General features: G+C 55.6%; 1 protein-coding gene across 5 annotated transcripts in view; it reads right to left on the bottom strand.

The window, feature by feature from the left end:
* Kcnq1 (potassium voltage-gated channel subfamily Q member 1) overlaps positions 1–10,078 on the bottom strand; it is a 307,534-nt gene extending 297,456 nt beyond the window's left edge. For 2 of the 5 annotated variants that reach the window (XM_047518656.1, XM_047518660.1), the window contains exon 1: positions 9,551–10,078. In XM_047518656.1, the coding sequence (XP_047374612.1) occupies positions 9,551–9,939 (389 nt within the window). In that variant the 5' untranslated portion in view covers positions 9,940–10,078. The remainder of the gene's footprint in view (positions 1–9,550) is intronic. The other 3 variants (XM_047518655.1, XM_047518661.1, XM_047518658.1) reach the window with 2 other exon arrangements.
* Positions 10,079–13,375: the final 3,297 nt, after the last annotated feature.

The raw sequence follows: 13,375 nt of genomic DNA, 5'->3' as shown, positions 1-13,375 counted from the left end.
GCGCACAGAGGCCACCAGGACGGAGACACACGGAGCAGGTACAGGACCACGAGTGGACTAGAGGAGCACAGGAGCCACCAGCACAAAGACACATGGAGCAGGTACAGGACCACGAGTGGAGTAGACGCGCACAAGGGAAAGAGAAGGGAACCAAACCTGTAAATACAGAAAACTGCCCAACCACGAAGACACACGACCACCGAGGAAAGGCATGGAGGACAAACAGAACCGCCAGAAAGCCAGCAGAACAGCAGGAAGCGACTTCACTTGCCACCAGTGACCTCTCATGAAAATGGATTCAAATTTCCAATTGAAAGAGTCAGATTGGTTTAGTGGTTAAAAAAAAATAAAAAGACCAAGTGAGAAGCCGCCTGCACGAAAGTCCCTGAGTCAGTACAGACATGCTGGCTCATGAAAACGGAACCAGCAGAGCAGCTCCCCTTACACCAGGTGTACCAGACTAAGTGGAAACCACAGGAAGAGACCAAGAAGATCACTGTGTGATGACAGGAATAGAGTCAAGAGCAGGAAGGAGCCATGGTAAGAATATCTGCACCCAGCACGGGAGCCCCCAGTTAGGTTCGCAGGCTCCAGCAAGATGGTTGTGGGGAACCTCGGCACCCAACCTCTGCCAATGGACAGATCCTCTAGAAGAAGAAAAAAGTCGGAGTTGAGCCCTGGGATGGCCCACGCGGGCCTGACCGACAGCGACGGAGTGCTGCGTGCACAGCCGCAGGGCACGCGTGCTCTCTCAGCAGGGAGCACATTCTTCCGGACAGAACACGTGTTAGACCACAAAACAAGTCTCAACGAATTTTAAAAAACAGAAATCTTAGCAAGCAACTTCTCTGACCACAAGGAATAAAACGAGAAATCCACAAGAGGAACCTCAGAAGTTGTGAGAATACATGGCAGTGAAACAACATTCTCTGAATGATCATTGGGTCAATGAAGAAATCAAAATGTAAATTTTAAAGTCTCTTAAATGAAACAAAAGCACAACACAGGGAACACAGCAAGAACCGCACTAGAGGGAAGCTTCTAGCAGTAAGTGCCCAGACTCAGGAATAAAGGCTTCAAGCAAGCAGCCTGACAATGCAGCTCAAGGAACTAGAAAATCAAGAACAAACTTAACCCAAAATTAGTAGAGGGAAAGAAATTACAAAGATCAGAGCAGAAATAAATGAAACGGACAAAAAAACTACACAACGGAACAATGTAGTTTTTTTTGTAGTTGTAGATGCACAGCATGACTTGCTTTATATGCTTATTTTTATGTGATGCTGAGAATTGAACCCAGTGCCTCACACATGCTAGGCAAGCACTCTGCTACTGAGCTACAGTTCTAGTCCCCAATGTTGGCTTTTTTTGAAAAGATAAAACCAACAAAACTTTAGTCAAACTAGCCGAGAGAGAGAGAGAGAGAGAGAGAGAGAGAGAGAGAGAGAGAGAGAAAAGAAGAAGGAGGAGGAGGAGAAGAAGGAGGAGGAGGAGGAGGAGGAGGAGGAGGAGATCCAAATAAATAACAGGTGGAAAATGGGTCTTATAACTGATATCACAGAAATACTGGGACTACTATGAACAATTAAACATCAACAAATTGGAAAACCTAGAAGTGGATGAATTTCTCTACAGACATGAGCTACTAAATACTGAACTATGCAGACACAGAAAACCTGAAGAGACCGATGACAAATTCAAGACTGAATCAGTAATAAAAAATTCTCCCACAAAGAAAAGTGCTTCTGAGCTCACTCTACAAGGCCAGCTCACCCTAATGCTGACTAGGCAAAGTCAACAAAAATGGAGCTACTGGTCAGAATCCCTGATGAACACAGATGCAAAAGTTCTCAACAAGTTATTAACAAACTAGTTCAGCAGCACATCAAAAAGATTACACATCATGATCAAGTGGATTCATCCCAGTCACACAAGGATGCTTCAACATAAGCAAATCAATAGCTGTAATACATCACATCAACAGAATGAAAGATAAAACCCATATGACCATCTCAATGGATGCAGAAAAAGCATTGAATAAATTTCAACAACTCATGATTAAAAAAAAAAAAAAATCAGGGATAGAGGGAATTCACCTCAACACAGTAAAGGCCATATATGACAAACCCATAGACAACATCATACTGAATAGGGAAAGCTAAAATCATTATCATTTCCTCAAAGGTCAGGAACGAGGTGAGGATGTCTATTTTTACCACTCTTGTCTTTTTCAATACTGTATTGGAAATGTGTGGCTTTATATAGAGAAAAAATGAAAGACTACACACACACACACACACAACCCTGCTAGAATTGATAGTCAAATTCAGTAAAGTTGCAAGGGTATGAAATCAACATATGCAAATTAATAACCTTTTACATGCCAATCACAAAATTTCTAAGAAAGAAATCAAGAAAGCAATTCATTTGCAATAGCAAAAATAAAATGCTGAGAAATAAATTTATCCAAAGAGGTAATAATTTTACAATGAAAGTTACAAATTGAAAAGAAATTAAAGAGGATATAAAAAAAAATGAAAAGGTATCCCATGTTCATGGATTAGAATATTGTTAAAATGTACATATTTCCCAAAGTCTGAAGATTCAGTACAAATCCTATTCAAATATCAATGACAGTATTCATGGAAGTGGGAAAATCATTTTTAACATCTGTATGGAACCACACAGGACTCTGAATAGCAAAGGAATCCTGAGCAAAGAAAATGCAGAGACATCCTAATTCTCAACTTCAAAACAGGTGACAAAGCTATGGTCACCACAAGAGCATGGTACTGCCGTGAAAACAGACGTAGACCAACAGACTAGAACAGAGAACCCAGAAACAAATCCATGTGCTTAAGGCCAGCTGACTGCTGAATAAGGCAGCAAGAATACACACTAGAGAAGAAGTCTTCAATTAGTGAGAAAGTGGACACCCCTGTGCAGAAGAAAGCAGGCCCCATCTCTCACCACACACAAGAATCAATTCAAAGGGTATCAAAAACTTAAGTGTAAGGCCCCAAACTAGGAAACTACTAGAAGAAAACACTGGAGAAATGCTTCCAGACATGGGTCTGGGTAAAGATCGTTTTGGCAACAAAAGCAAAATCTGACAAATGGAATTTCATTCAAACCAAAAATTTTCAGTACTGCCAAAGAATCAACAGAGTGAAGAGGCAACTTAGAGGATGAGGGGGAAGGTTCACACACTGTCCATCAGACAGGGGACCCATTTCCAGAATATATAAGGAACTCAAAAGCCTCGACAGCAAAAATAACACCGTTTAAGAAAGTGAAGACACCTCTCAAAGCAGGATGCACAAGGGCCAGCAAGCACACGGAACACCATTCAACGTCGCTGATAAAGGAGATGCAGGTCAGAACCACATGAGGCATGGTCATTGTCAAAAAGAAAAGGATAGATGCAGGCGAGGATGTGGAGAAAGGGGAGCCCTGGCACACTGCGGGTGGGGACGCTGGCTGGGACAGGGTTGCGGGAGCAGCATGGCGGGTCCTCAGACACTGAAACAGAGCTGCATGGGGCCTAGCTGTCCTGCTCCTGGGTATGCATTCAAAGGACCGAAGTCAGCATGTCCACAAGACACCAGCGCCCGCGCTCCCCGCAACACCACTCAACCCAGGGGAGAAGCCAGTCGAGGCGGACAGCGGATGGATGTGTGCACACACGAGAATAGTGCTCAGCTTCAGTGAGAAGGTCCTGCCATCTGCAGCGAAACCAACAGAACCGGAGAACCCAGGCACAGTGACACACACCGGGCACAGGGTGCTGCGTGCTCTCACACAGAAGCGAAAACGTGGGTCCCAAAGCGCGGGGGGCGGGGGCAGTGGTCCCAGAGCCCAGGAAGGGTGTGGGGAGGGTGGTTGGAGAGGGGATGGTGAATGGGCTCAGGGAGCAGCTGGGCAGGAGTCACTGGGCACGTTCCATGGCACAGTGGAGTAACAGGCTGACAGCAACTGAGCACTTGGTGACAGCTGGCAGAGAGGGTCTTCATGGTGCCCCGCACACAAAAGGGGTGGGCGTGCCAGTTACCCTGAGCTGATCAGTACGGGTTGCCCCTGGCCTGGGAATGCCACACTGGACCCCATCAAAACGCATGACTACACACATGCACGTGTGTGTGGACTAGTTCCTCCTACCGCAGGTGGCCAGGCAGAGGGACAAGCAGACCACGTCTTTATCAGGGACTGTGTAGAGAAGTCCACTCCAGACAGGGCCTGCTCAGCCCTCACACCCTGAACCAAAGCTCAGGAGGCCTAATCTCAAATCTGCCCCACCCCGGCCAGGACGGTGATGTCACCTCAGGGTAGTCCTCCCCGGACCCGAGGACTCTCCCTGAAGCTCAGGAATGCCACTAGATAAAAGTACTCACAGGGGGTGTCCCGAGGTGCAACCTCCCCGAGGGGCTGCCATGACAGGGCAGCAGCCTATGGGTGTAGAGCGGGGGCCAGAGCCGGGTGGAGGTGAGGAAGGACCCAGGTTCCTGTGACCAGATGCCTGCAGACCCTCCACGGAGCACAGCCCTCCAGCGCAGACTCGCTGAGGTGGGCATCTGCTAACACCCCACAGGACACCCAGGCAGATGAGGGGCCAGGGCTGCAGGGGCAGAGGCACTGATAATGAAGACAGCACTGCTCTGCCAGGGGCAGCCAGGAGCAGCCAGGAAGGCTTCTTGCAGGAGGTGGCACCCCACTGAGCCTCAGCAGAAGCTCAAAGGCGTCTGAAAGTGACCTCCCCACTCTCAGGACAGGACCGAGGGTGGGTTCACCAGCCGTGGCCGGGGGAAGCACTGGGCTAGGCTCCACCACCCGTCAGGAGCAGCTGCTTCTGCCCAGCGGCTTTCTCTCCTCTCCTTCCAGCACAAATGGCAGCCGCCCTTTCCCCACATAGCCAAGCCACCACAGGGTTGACGCTGTGACCCCCATTCACCCAAGGTGGGGCAGTGGGTTTGGAGGAGGCCTGAGGTCCTGGTTGCCATGCCATGCCATGTGGAGAGGAAGCTCTTGGCTTCAGGGCCAGGCAGCCTTGGACACACACAGCTGTGTGGCCTTGGAGAAGTACCCTGCCCTCTCTGAGCCCAGGGTTCCCAGGTGCACACAGCCAAGGGCCACCCTGGGCAGACAGTGGGCCCTGTTCCTCCTCCAGTACTGTCATGCTCCTCCATCCTTCCCCAAGGCCCCTGGATAGAGCCAGGAGGTCCCCTGCCCTGGGCAACACCCACAGAGCCCAGAGAAGGGGGTCAGGCTGGGCAGGGCAGCAGAAGACGGACATCCACGGAGGCCAAGTCCTTTCACAGGCTCAGAAGCACAAGGAACATCAGGTCCCAAGGCGTCACTGAGGTGGCTCAGCCACAGTCTCCGTCCACTGCCTCTCCTGCCCTGGTACCCCTGCCCCCCGCTCTGGGCTGTCTCATGCTCAGAGGCCACTGGAGAGAAACGAGCACCTGCCAGGAGAAGGGTGGCACAGACATCTCACCTCCACGCCCATGGAGGGCACGTGGGCCCTGCACAGAGCATCACTGTGACACACTTGGGCTGCAGGGCACCTGCGTGGCACCTCCTCTACCAGCCAGCACAGGCCAACCTCCCCCAGGGTGCTTCCCCACCACCCCGTAAAAACCCCGGGGTCTGTGTCGCAGCCCACGTGGTGGCTGCAGCGTCTCAGTCCCCGGGAAAGCAGAGGCTGGGAGCCAGCTGCTCCCAGAAGCTTCCTCTGCAGACTCCCCCCAGGCTGGCCTTACACCCAGGCTCCTTCTGGGCCTGGAACGTCCTCCTTGGAGACCGTCATCCTTGACAGCCATTGTCCACCTCTGGCACCTGAGGTTCAGTCTCCAGCCCATCATTCTTGATGAGGGACCGGGGATTCGATCACAGGAAAATACCCAGGAGCCAAGAGCTGGCTGGGAATGTCGGGCTGAAGAGGCCCTGGGGCTCATCGGGTCCGTTTATCCACAGGGAAGGCTGGGTGCCAGGAGAGGCGGGCCCTGCCTGGGCCGGTTGGGAGCAGGCTGAGCAGGTGCAGGAGACCAGAGCCCTCGTCTGCAGCCTGGCTGCTCAGCGTGCACAATGCAGACCGGCAGCTGCCCTGGCCCAGGAGCTGGCGAGGGCGGCAGACTCAGGCCTCCAAGCAACCCCATCCCAGAGCCGCTGTGCTCTGAGGAGCTCTGATCACACCTGTGAGGATGCTTCACACGGAGGTGCTCTCAGGAACTGGCCTTTGCACCAGGAGCAGGACACCAGCCCCCTCAGCAGTGGGGCATGGCGGTGGGTGGTCACTTCCACACTGTGGGTGAGCAGGCCATCCTGCCTGGCCTCGGCTGCTCCGGCCACCACCTAGCTTGACACAGTCTGCTTCCAGCCCTGAGAGGATGCAGGACCCCAGGCATCCTCCTGCCCCCAGGCCTCCATGCTAGTGGGGGAGACCCTTGCAGGGAGCTTCAAACCCTCCCCAGCCCTGTCTCAGAAGGTGTTGTGGTCACCCAACCAAGACTGGGTCAGGGGGATGTGCTCAGCACCTGGGCACCAGTGCCTCCAGAAACGTGGGCTGGTTCTGCAGCAGGCTTGAGGGGTCTCTGGGCCACCAGAGCAGGCGACCAGCGGACAGGCCCCAGAGGCCATGGCACAGGGAGAAGTCCCAAAAGGAAATCAGTTTTCACCTGGAATCCAGGGTTGAGGAGCAGGTGGCAGGGCTTGAAGGGGACAGGGAGAGAGACCTGGCCACCCAGACAGCCCTGTCCTCCAGGCCCACCCCCGCAGCTGTCTCAGCTGGCCACCCTCCACCCTGCCCAGTTCCCTTCTCAGGTCTGCATGGTGGCCTCCCTGGCCACAGTCAGGGTGATATGGCTCCTACTTTTGGAAAAGCAGCCAGATCAGCCCAATAAACTGCCAGACCCAGTTGCAAGCTCCATCAATGATTAACACACGCTGTGAGGTGCTGCCAAAAGACACCAGAAAGTTCTTGAGAACTCAGGAGGGCCGGGGGTGTGGGAGGGTGGGGGCAGGAGTGCTGAGCCAGCCCAGTTTGGGTTTGAGAGTCAGGGATATGGGAAGGCTCCTCTCTGTGCCTCTTCCTCAAATCCCTCAGTCACAGCCAGGATTCTAAGCAGCTCAGCAACCAGAGTAGACAGACCCTGCCAAGACCCATCAGCAAGGTGGCTTGGACCCATCTGGCCCCTGTGCCCTCAGCCAGGGTGGGAGTTACCCCACAGTGGGGATGTAAAGGGCCATGAAAGAAGACTGGGGGCAAGAGAGGACAGGAAGCCCAATAAAGCAAAGGGCAGTGCCCGGGTGCTGCGTTCTGCTCCCTGGCCAGTCAGGGAAGGCCAGAACGGACACAGGAAGGGCTGCTCTCCTTGGGCCGGAGCAGGGGTTCCCCAAGGAGGGGACAGGATGTCCGGGCCTGCTTCCCCAGCTGCACAAGGGAACGCATGTCCAGGCCTGTAGGACGCCAGTCCCTACCTTGACCCCCTGCCCACCATGGGACCCAACCCTCCTAGGGCAGGCTTATCCTTCTTGGGCCCAGAAACCAAAATCCCTCATATTTCCTAATCTGCCTTACCAAGGACAAAGCCTGATCTCATCCCCGTCCCATCTGACTTCATACAGCAACACCAGAGCCAGTCGGGCACTGACCAGTGTGTTTCATGAGGCTGCAGCCAGGCTCCAGCCCCCTGGGATCCTGGCTCCAAGCCAGGTCTTCCCTCAGGAGACTGGCCAATTCTGAGGGCCCCACCTACCTCCTGGAGACTCTGGGGGTAAGAAGACCCCTTCTCAGGTCCCAGGCAAGCCACGTGCTCTGCCCAGCCAGGGTCCACCTGCAGCCCCACCCCAAGACGGTGGGGGATGTTCATCAACTTCCCAGGGCCAGCCACACCTCTCGCAGGGCCAGGGACCTGAGCTGGAAAAGACTGGCCCACTGCCACTTGGCCACTCATAGGCATCCCTTTCCCCTGCCCTCCACATCAGAGAAGCCGTTGAGCTGCCACTGCCCTGCCTCCGGGAGGCTGGGCAAAGGCAGACTCCACTGAGCAAACTTCCGAGGGCTGAACAATCCTAATCAGGAAGAAAGCGCAGTGTAAGCAGAGACTTCCTCTGGGGCATGGCGAGCCTTCTTCCTCTGCCCTGCGCTGCAGCTGGCGCTCAGGCAACGCTCACCCACTGGATGGCACCCCCACCTGCCGTCCAGTGAGTGCCTGCAGGCATCCTGCCTGGGCAGGTGGGGCTCCTGGACGAGAGGTAACGGGGCAGGTCTTCTCCAGCATCTGCTGAGGGGGCCACACTGCCTCCCCCACCCCAGCACCACAGGGAGTGTGGAGTCCTGCAGGGGACCGCTGGGGGCCAGTCCATCTACACTGCACACCCACCCGCCTACTGTTTGTAGAACATTTTCCCAGCAGGGCTGGACTCAGGTGAAGTCCCTTGGGATCACTGCATATAAACGTTCCCCACTCCTGCCGCAAAGCCTCCACCTCCCCAGACCTGCATGGCCATGGCTCAGCTGTCCTGAGACCTGCCCTTCCTGCAGGAAGAGAAGGTCCTACTTCTCTTCACAAGGACAGCTACCTGAGCCAGCTCCTGCTACAAGCTGGGGGCCCTAGTGACAGCTACCTGTGGGGTCGACAGGCCCCTGGGTACCCTCCCAGGCCAGCCAAGGCAGCAGGGCTGAGCACACCCCACCTGTGGGAAATCACCCCATGCAGCCCCAAAGGAGCCCCACAGCAATCAGCAAGGGGACATCTGAGCAGACTCACAGGCCAGAGGTTGGCAAGACACCAAGAAGCCACTGGCTGGGCAGCCAGGAAGTAGGGCCACGGGGACAGCAGGGGAGGCAGCAAGGAGTGCAGCCTGACCCTTCTGGGAGGGTAACTTCCTGTGCCCCTGTCCTTGAGAAATCAAGTGCCAAACTGAGTCCCGCCTACAGGAGTGGGAACCACCTGGTAGCACAAGGGCCAGGTGCTGCTACCCTGCTTCCTCTGGGAGCGCAGGTGCCTTTGATGGATGTCTGAACACTTGCCCCTCTGCACCCTTCCAGGATTTTATGAGCTTGGGTTCATCAGGACCCGCGGGTGCTCCTGCAGCCCTGGGGAAGGCCAGTGCACCTGCCATGCTGATGGATCCCTGCCCATGAGTCCCCTAGACTGAGACCTACCTGGGCTCCCAAGGGTCTGAGCATCAGGACTTCTACTCCTGGGGGCTTATGAGGCTACTCTCCCTGCCGACCCAGGGGGAATTCTCTCACTGCACCCAAGGCTGAGCTTCCCCAGCTTGCTTCTCTTCCCAGAGCTTTACCAACAGGACAGCCCTGCCCGGAGGAGCCCTCCTCCGAGCAAACCTGATCAGGTGCACCCCTCAGGGCCTGTGGGGAGTCCCCTTTCCCAGCACAGTCCCTAAACTTCATGGGGCCTGTTTTCCCCTTCCTCTCCTCGCGGCTGCCCTGGGTCACAGCTAGGGCGGGGGTCGAGGCGGCAGCAGGGGCCAGGACCACGGTCCCCCACCCACCCCGAAGGCGTCCGAGCCGCGTCGCGGGACTCACACAGCGAAGTGGTAGACGAAGCACTTCCAGCCCGTGGGGCGTTCGAGAAAGTTGTAGACGCGTCCCTGGACGTGGGTGCGCGCGAGCAGCGGGCGGCGGGCGCTGTAGATGGAGACGCGCGGGTCGAGGCTCACAGGCGGTCGCGGGCCGAGGTCGGCGACGACCGGGGACGCCGAGGGCGCGGCGGGGGTCATGGGGGACGCTGGCCCCAGGGCGCTGGCAGGCGCGACGGGCGCATAGAGCGTGCCGCCCGTCGGGCCGCCCTCTGCCAGCTCCAGGGAGAAGGGGCACTTCTTGGCCAGGCCCGCGCTGCCCCGCCGGGCGCCCAGCAGGCGGCCCCAGCCCCCGCGCTTCCTCTCGGCCCTGGGCGGGGAGGAGGCCGCGGCCATAACGAGGCCGGAGCCGGTCGGGGGGGCCCGGGCGCCTCACGGGAGCTGCAGCTAAGGCGGGCGCCGGGCCACACTGCCGGCAGCCAAGGCTGCCAGCCCCGCCGCCCGGGTCGCTGCCCGCCCCGCCCGGGGCTGGGGCGGGGCCGGAGGGGGCGGGAGCCGCTGGCGGGTCCCGGGGGACCGCAGGCCCCGCCCCTCCCGGACACCCCGCCCCCGACCGCCCAGCGCGCAGGGAAGGCTGCGGGAGGGTGCCCACCTGTTCTGTCCTCTCCCTGCTGCGCTCACCTGCTAAACCCGGTTCTCGCCCACGTGCTTGAACCCAGCTCCTCATTCCCGTTTGAGCATCTGCCTCAGGAGGTCCCCGGCCCAGCAAGGGAGGAAAGCTGGGGGCCAGCAGGTGCCCCGCCCTCCGCGAACTTGCCCTCTCAGCCAGTTAGGATGCGGGCACCCACTTTCCCGCCCTTTGAGCCTTTCCAGGAAGAGAGTGGGAGGCAAGGAGTAAAGAGGGGCATCCTGAGGCACACTCGGGGATGGGTAGGTGTTGGCCCCTGGGTTGGCTGGAGTCGCTGCCCACTAAGGCCCAGGGACTGGGGAGTGAGGAAGAACTGTCTGTAGATGGTCAGGGACAGCACAGTGGGAGCCTGGGGGTGGGGGCTGGACCATGGGTTTGGCTGCTGGGCTCCTGGGGAGAAATGGGAGGGACTTGGAGAATGGGCTCCTTGTCCTCCTGGTCCCCCTTGCTCTCCTTTCCCTCCTTCTCCAGAACCTGGTTTGACAGGCACCTCATGGTTCCCGGGTGGGTACAGAGGTGATTCATGTGGTGGCAAGTGTTCCACTGCAGGGCCCCAGCCCTGCTGCGCTGGTGTTTGAGGGGGGTTGTTGCAAACAGAAAAGACCAACTTCACCGACATTGCCAACCCCTCTCCCACCCCAGGAAGGAGTGATGGAGCTCAGCTGTGATTCCCCTGCAGCCAGGGGACAGTAACTCACAAAGATGCTTGCAGGTGTTCACCAAGTGTCCTGGGCTCTCAGCTCTGGGCTGAACTCAGAAAGAAGTTCCAGCAGGTTGCAGGGCAGGTATTGGGAGACTGAGGGGACCAACAGGTGAGGGGAACTTCCCACTTGCCACAAAATAGGCAGGAAAGGAGCAGTCTGCAGCTGCCGGCACACAGCAGGCATTCTATAAACTTTCTGGGTGAAGGCACATCAAGTGACCAGTGCCCACGCCTCAGATCGGGGGTGGGGGGGAAGATGAGTTTTTTAATAAGCATGTGGGAGCAACAATAGCCATAAGACAAAGGATTCACAGGCCCCTTCCTTTCACACCATGCCCAAGAATAACTTCCATGTAAAAGTCAAATGAAGCTGTGCAGGTTCCATAAGAAGGGACAAGTGAGCAGGGAAAACATTTCCAACTACGACTTGGAAGCCAGAAGCAATAGATAAAGGAAAAAGAAAACCACCATCAGTGAAGTAAAAGAGATAAGTGACAAACTGGAGGAAGTATTTGCGATTTCCATCATAGGCAAAGAATTAATCACTGATACATGAACATCTGAAACTGAGGCATCCTGTGGAAGCATGAGGGAAGACATACACAGCACACAGGAGGAGAGAGTGGGCCTCTCTGCATCTGAGGGAATGCTCAGCCTCACTCCTAATGAGTGAAATGCAGACTGAAGTACACTCTGAGACCATTGCTCCCTATCTGATGGGCGAAGATCCAGACGTTTGATGGCAAGCTCTCAGGCGAGGACAGGGTGGCAGGTGCTTTCCCCGTCATCCATGGGGAGGAAATTCTGACAATATTAGCAAAAGTACATGTACCCTTTCACCCGGAAGTCACACTGCTAGAAACTAACCCAGAGATACACCAGAGAAAGAGGGATGCGAGGCTGTGCTTCCCTACACCTTTTATGCAAGCAAAAGACAGCACCCTTTGGGTGGTTGAATTCTGCTATGGTACAGCACACACACAGCATCGTGGTCAGGAGTCCCACTCACATGCAAGGGGTCCAAGGAACCCCAAGAATTCTACTGCTGGTAATAAACTGGTACAGTCATTCCCCAGAATCCACAGGAGACTGGTTTCAGGACCACCCCCTCCCTTGGATATCAAAATGCTCAGGTGCTCAAATCCTTGTATAAAACAGGGTAGCACTGGCACTTGGCCCAGGTGTACCCTCTGTGCACCCCAAGTCCCCTCTAGACTCCTTATGCTGAACACAACAGAAGTGTACTTAAATAGTTGTTACACTATACTGTTTAGGGAATAATGACAAGAAAAATGTCTGTACATGTTCGCTACAGGCAGTTTGCTTTTCAAATATTTGCCAACTGGGGTTGGTTGGACTTGAGGATGCAGAAGCCGCAGGTATGGAAGGCAGACAGTCTTGTTAGTTCCAAATCATATAAACGTATATATATATATATATAAACACTGGAAATCTTAGAGTCAATTCCTTGGCTATTTTGTCTTAGAATGATTTCCCTGTGTTGTCCACTTCCTACTTTTAAAAGGATCTGATCAGCAGCAGGACAATTTGAACATCAAAAAGAATTATGAATTAAAACATGTCAGAAATCTTAAACCCTACGTAAGAAGACTGGAAACTTCTAGGTGAGTGGCCTGGTGCATTATCCTGAGAACTGGCAGCAGGGGCCAGGGCCCCTCTGTACAAACCTCGGAGCAAAAAGAGGCCACCATCCACCAGAGGCTGCACTGAAGGATTTGCAGGTGGAAGAATGTGATGGGGGACATTGCTTGAAAAAAACTTGCAGGAGGGACGGGTCAGGGAGGTCAAAGGACTGCCTCGAGCCCATCATGGAGCCAGTGGTAAATGCTCTCATTATGCTGTGCTCTTACGTACGTGGCCCTATTTTTCTAAACGATCCTACGCCTGCGCGCTGAGGAGGCCCTTGAAGTTCCCCAAGGCCATCTCAGGGCCAGGTGGAAGAGCAAGTGAGGACTCCTGGGGAGGCCTTGAGCTGTGGCAAAGCCTGATCAAGGGATACTGAGCAGGACCAGGGCTGGGGAGGGGCCTGGGGGTGGGGGCCAGGCTGAGGTAGCTGGGAACTGAGAAGGGAGGGTGGCCAGGCTCACAGGGGAGGCAAAGGGCTGGGCTGGGCAAGGCTCCGGTGACGCTGAGCGTAAGGGAGTGAGGGTCCAGTCAGGCGCAGCAGGAAAGGCCTATTTGTTGGTGCGTAGCAGGGCCTGACCCAGCCCATGGCCACTCTGCCCTGGCTAGGGAGGGAGGAGTGCCCCCCCCCGGGGGGGCCCATCAGCCAAGGAGAGAGGAACATTGATAGTGGGGAGTGAGTGGCTATCCTGAGGCCATGAAGGGCCTGGAGCTCTGGACACAGGGGCAGGAGCCTGGGGTCCCCCGCCAGCTGCTGCCTGCTCCCTCCAGGGTTCCCTCTCTGAGAGGTTCCCTCT

The sequence above is a fragment of the Sciurus carolinensis genome, chromosome 11 (assembly GCF_902686445.1).
Source record: "Sciurus carolinensis chromosome 11, mSciCar1.2, whole genome shotgun sequence".
NCBI classification, from domain to species: domain Eukaryota; kingdom Metazoa; phylum Chordata; class Mammalia; order Rodentia; family Sciuridae; genus Sciurus; species Sciurus carolinensis.
This window is presented reverse-complemented; position numbering and strand designations above follow the sequence as displayed.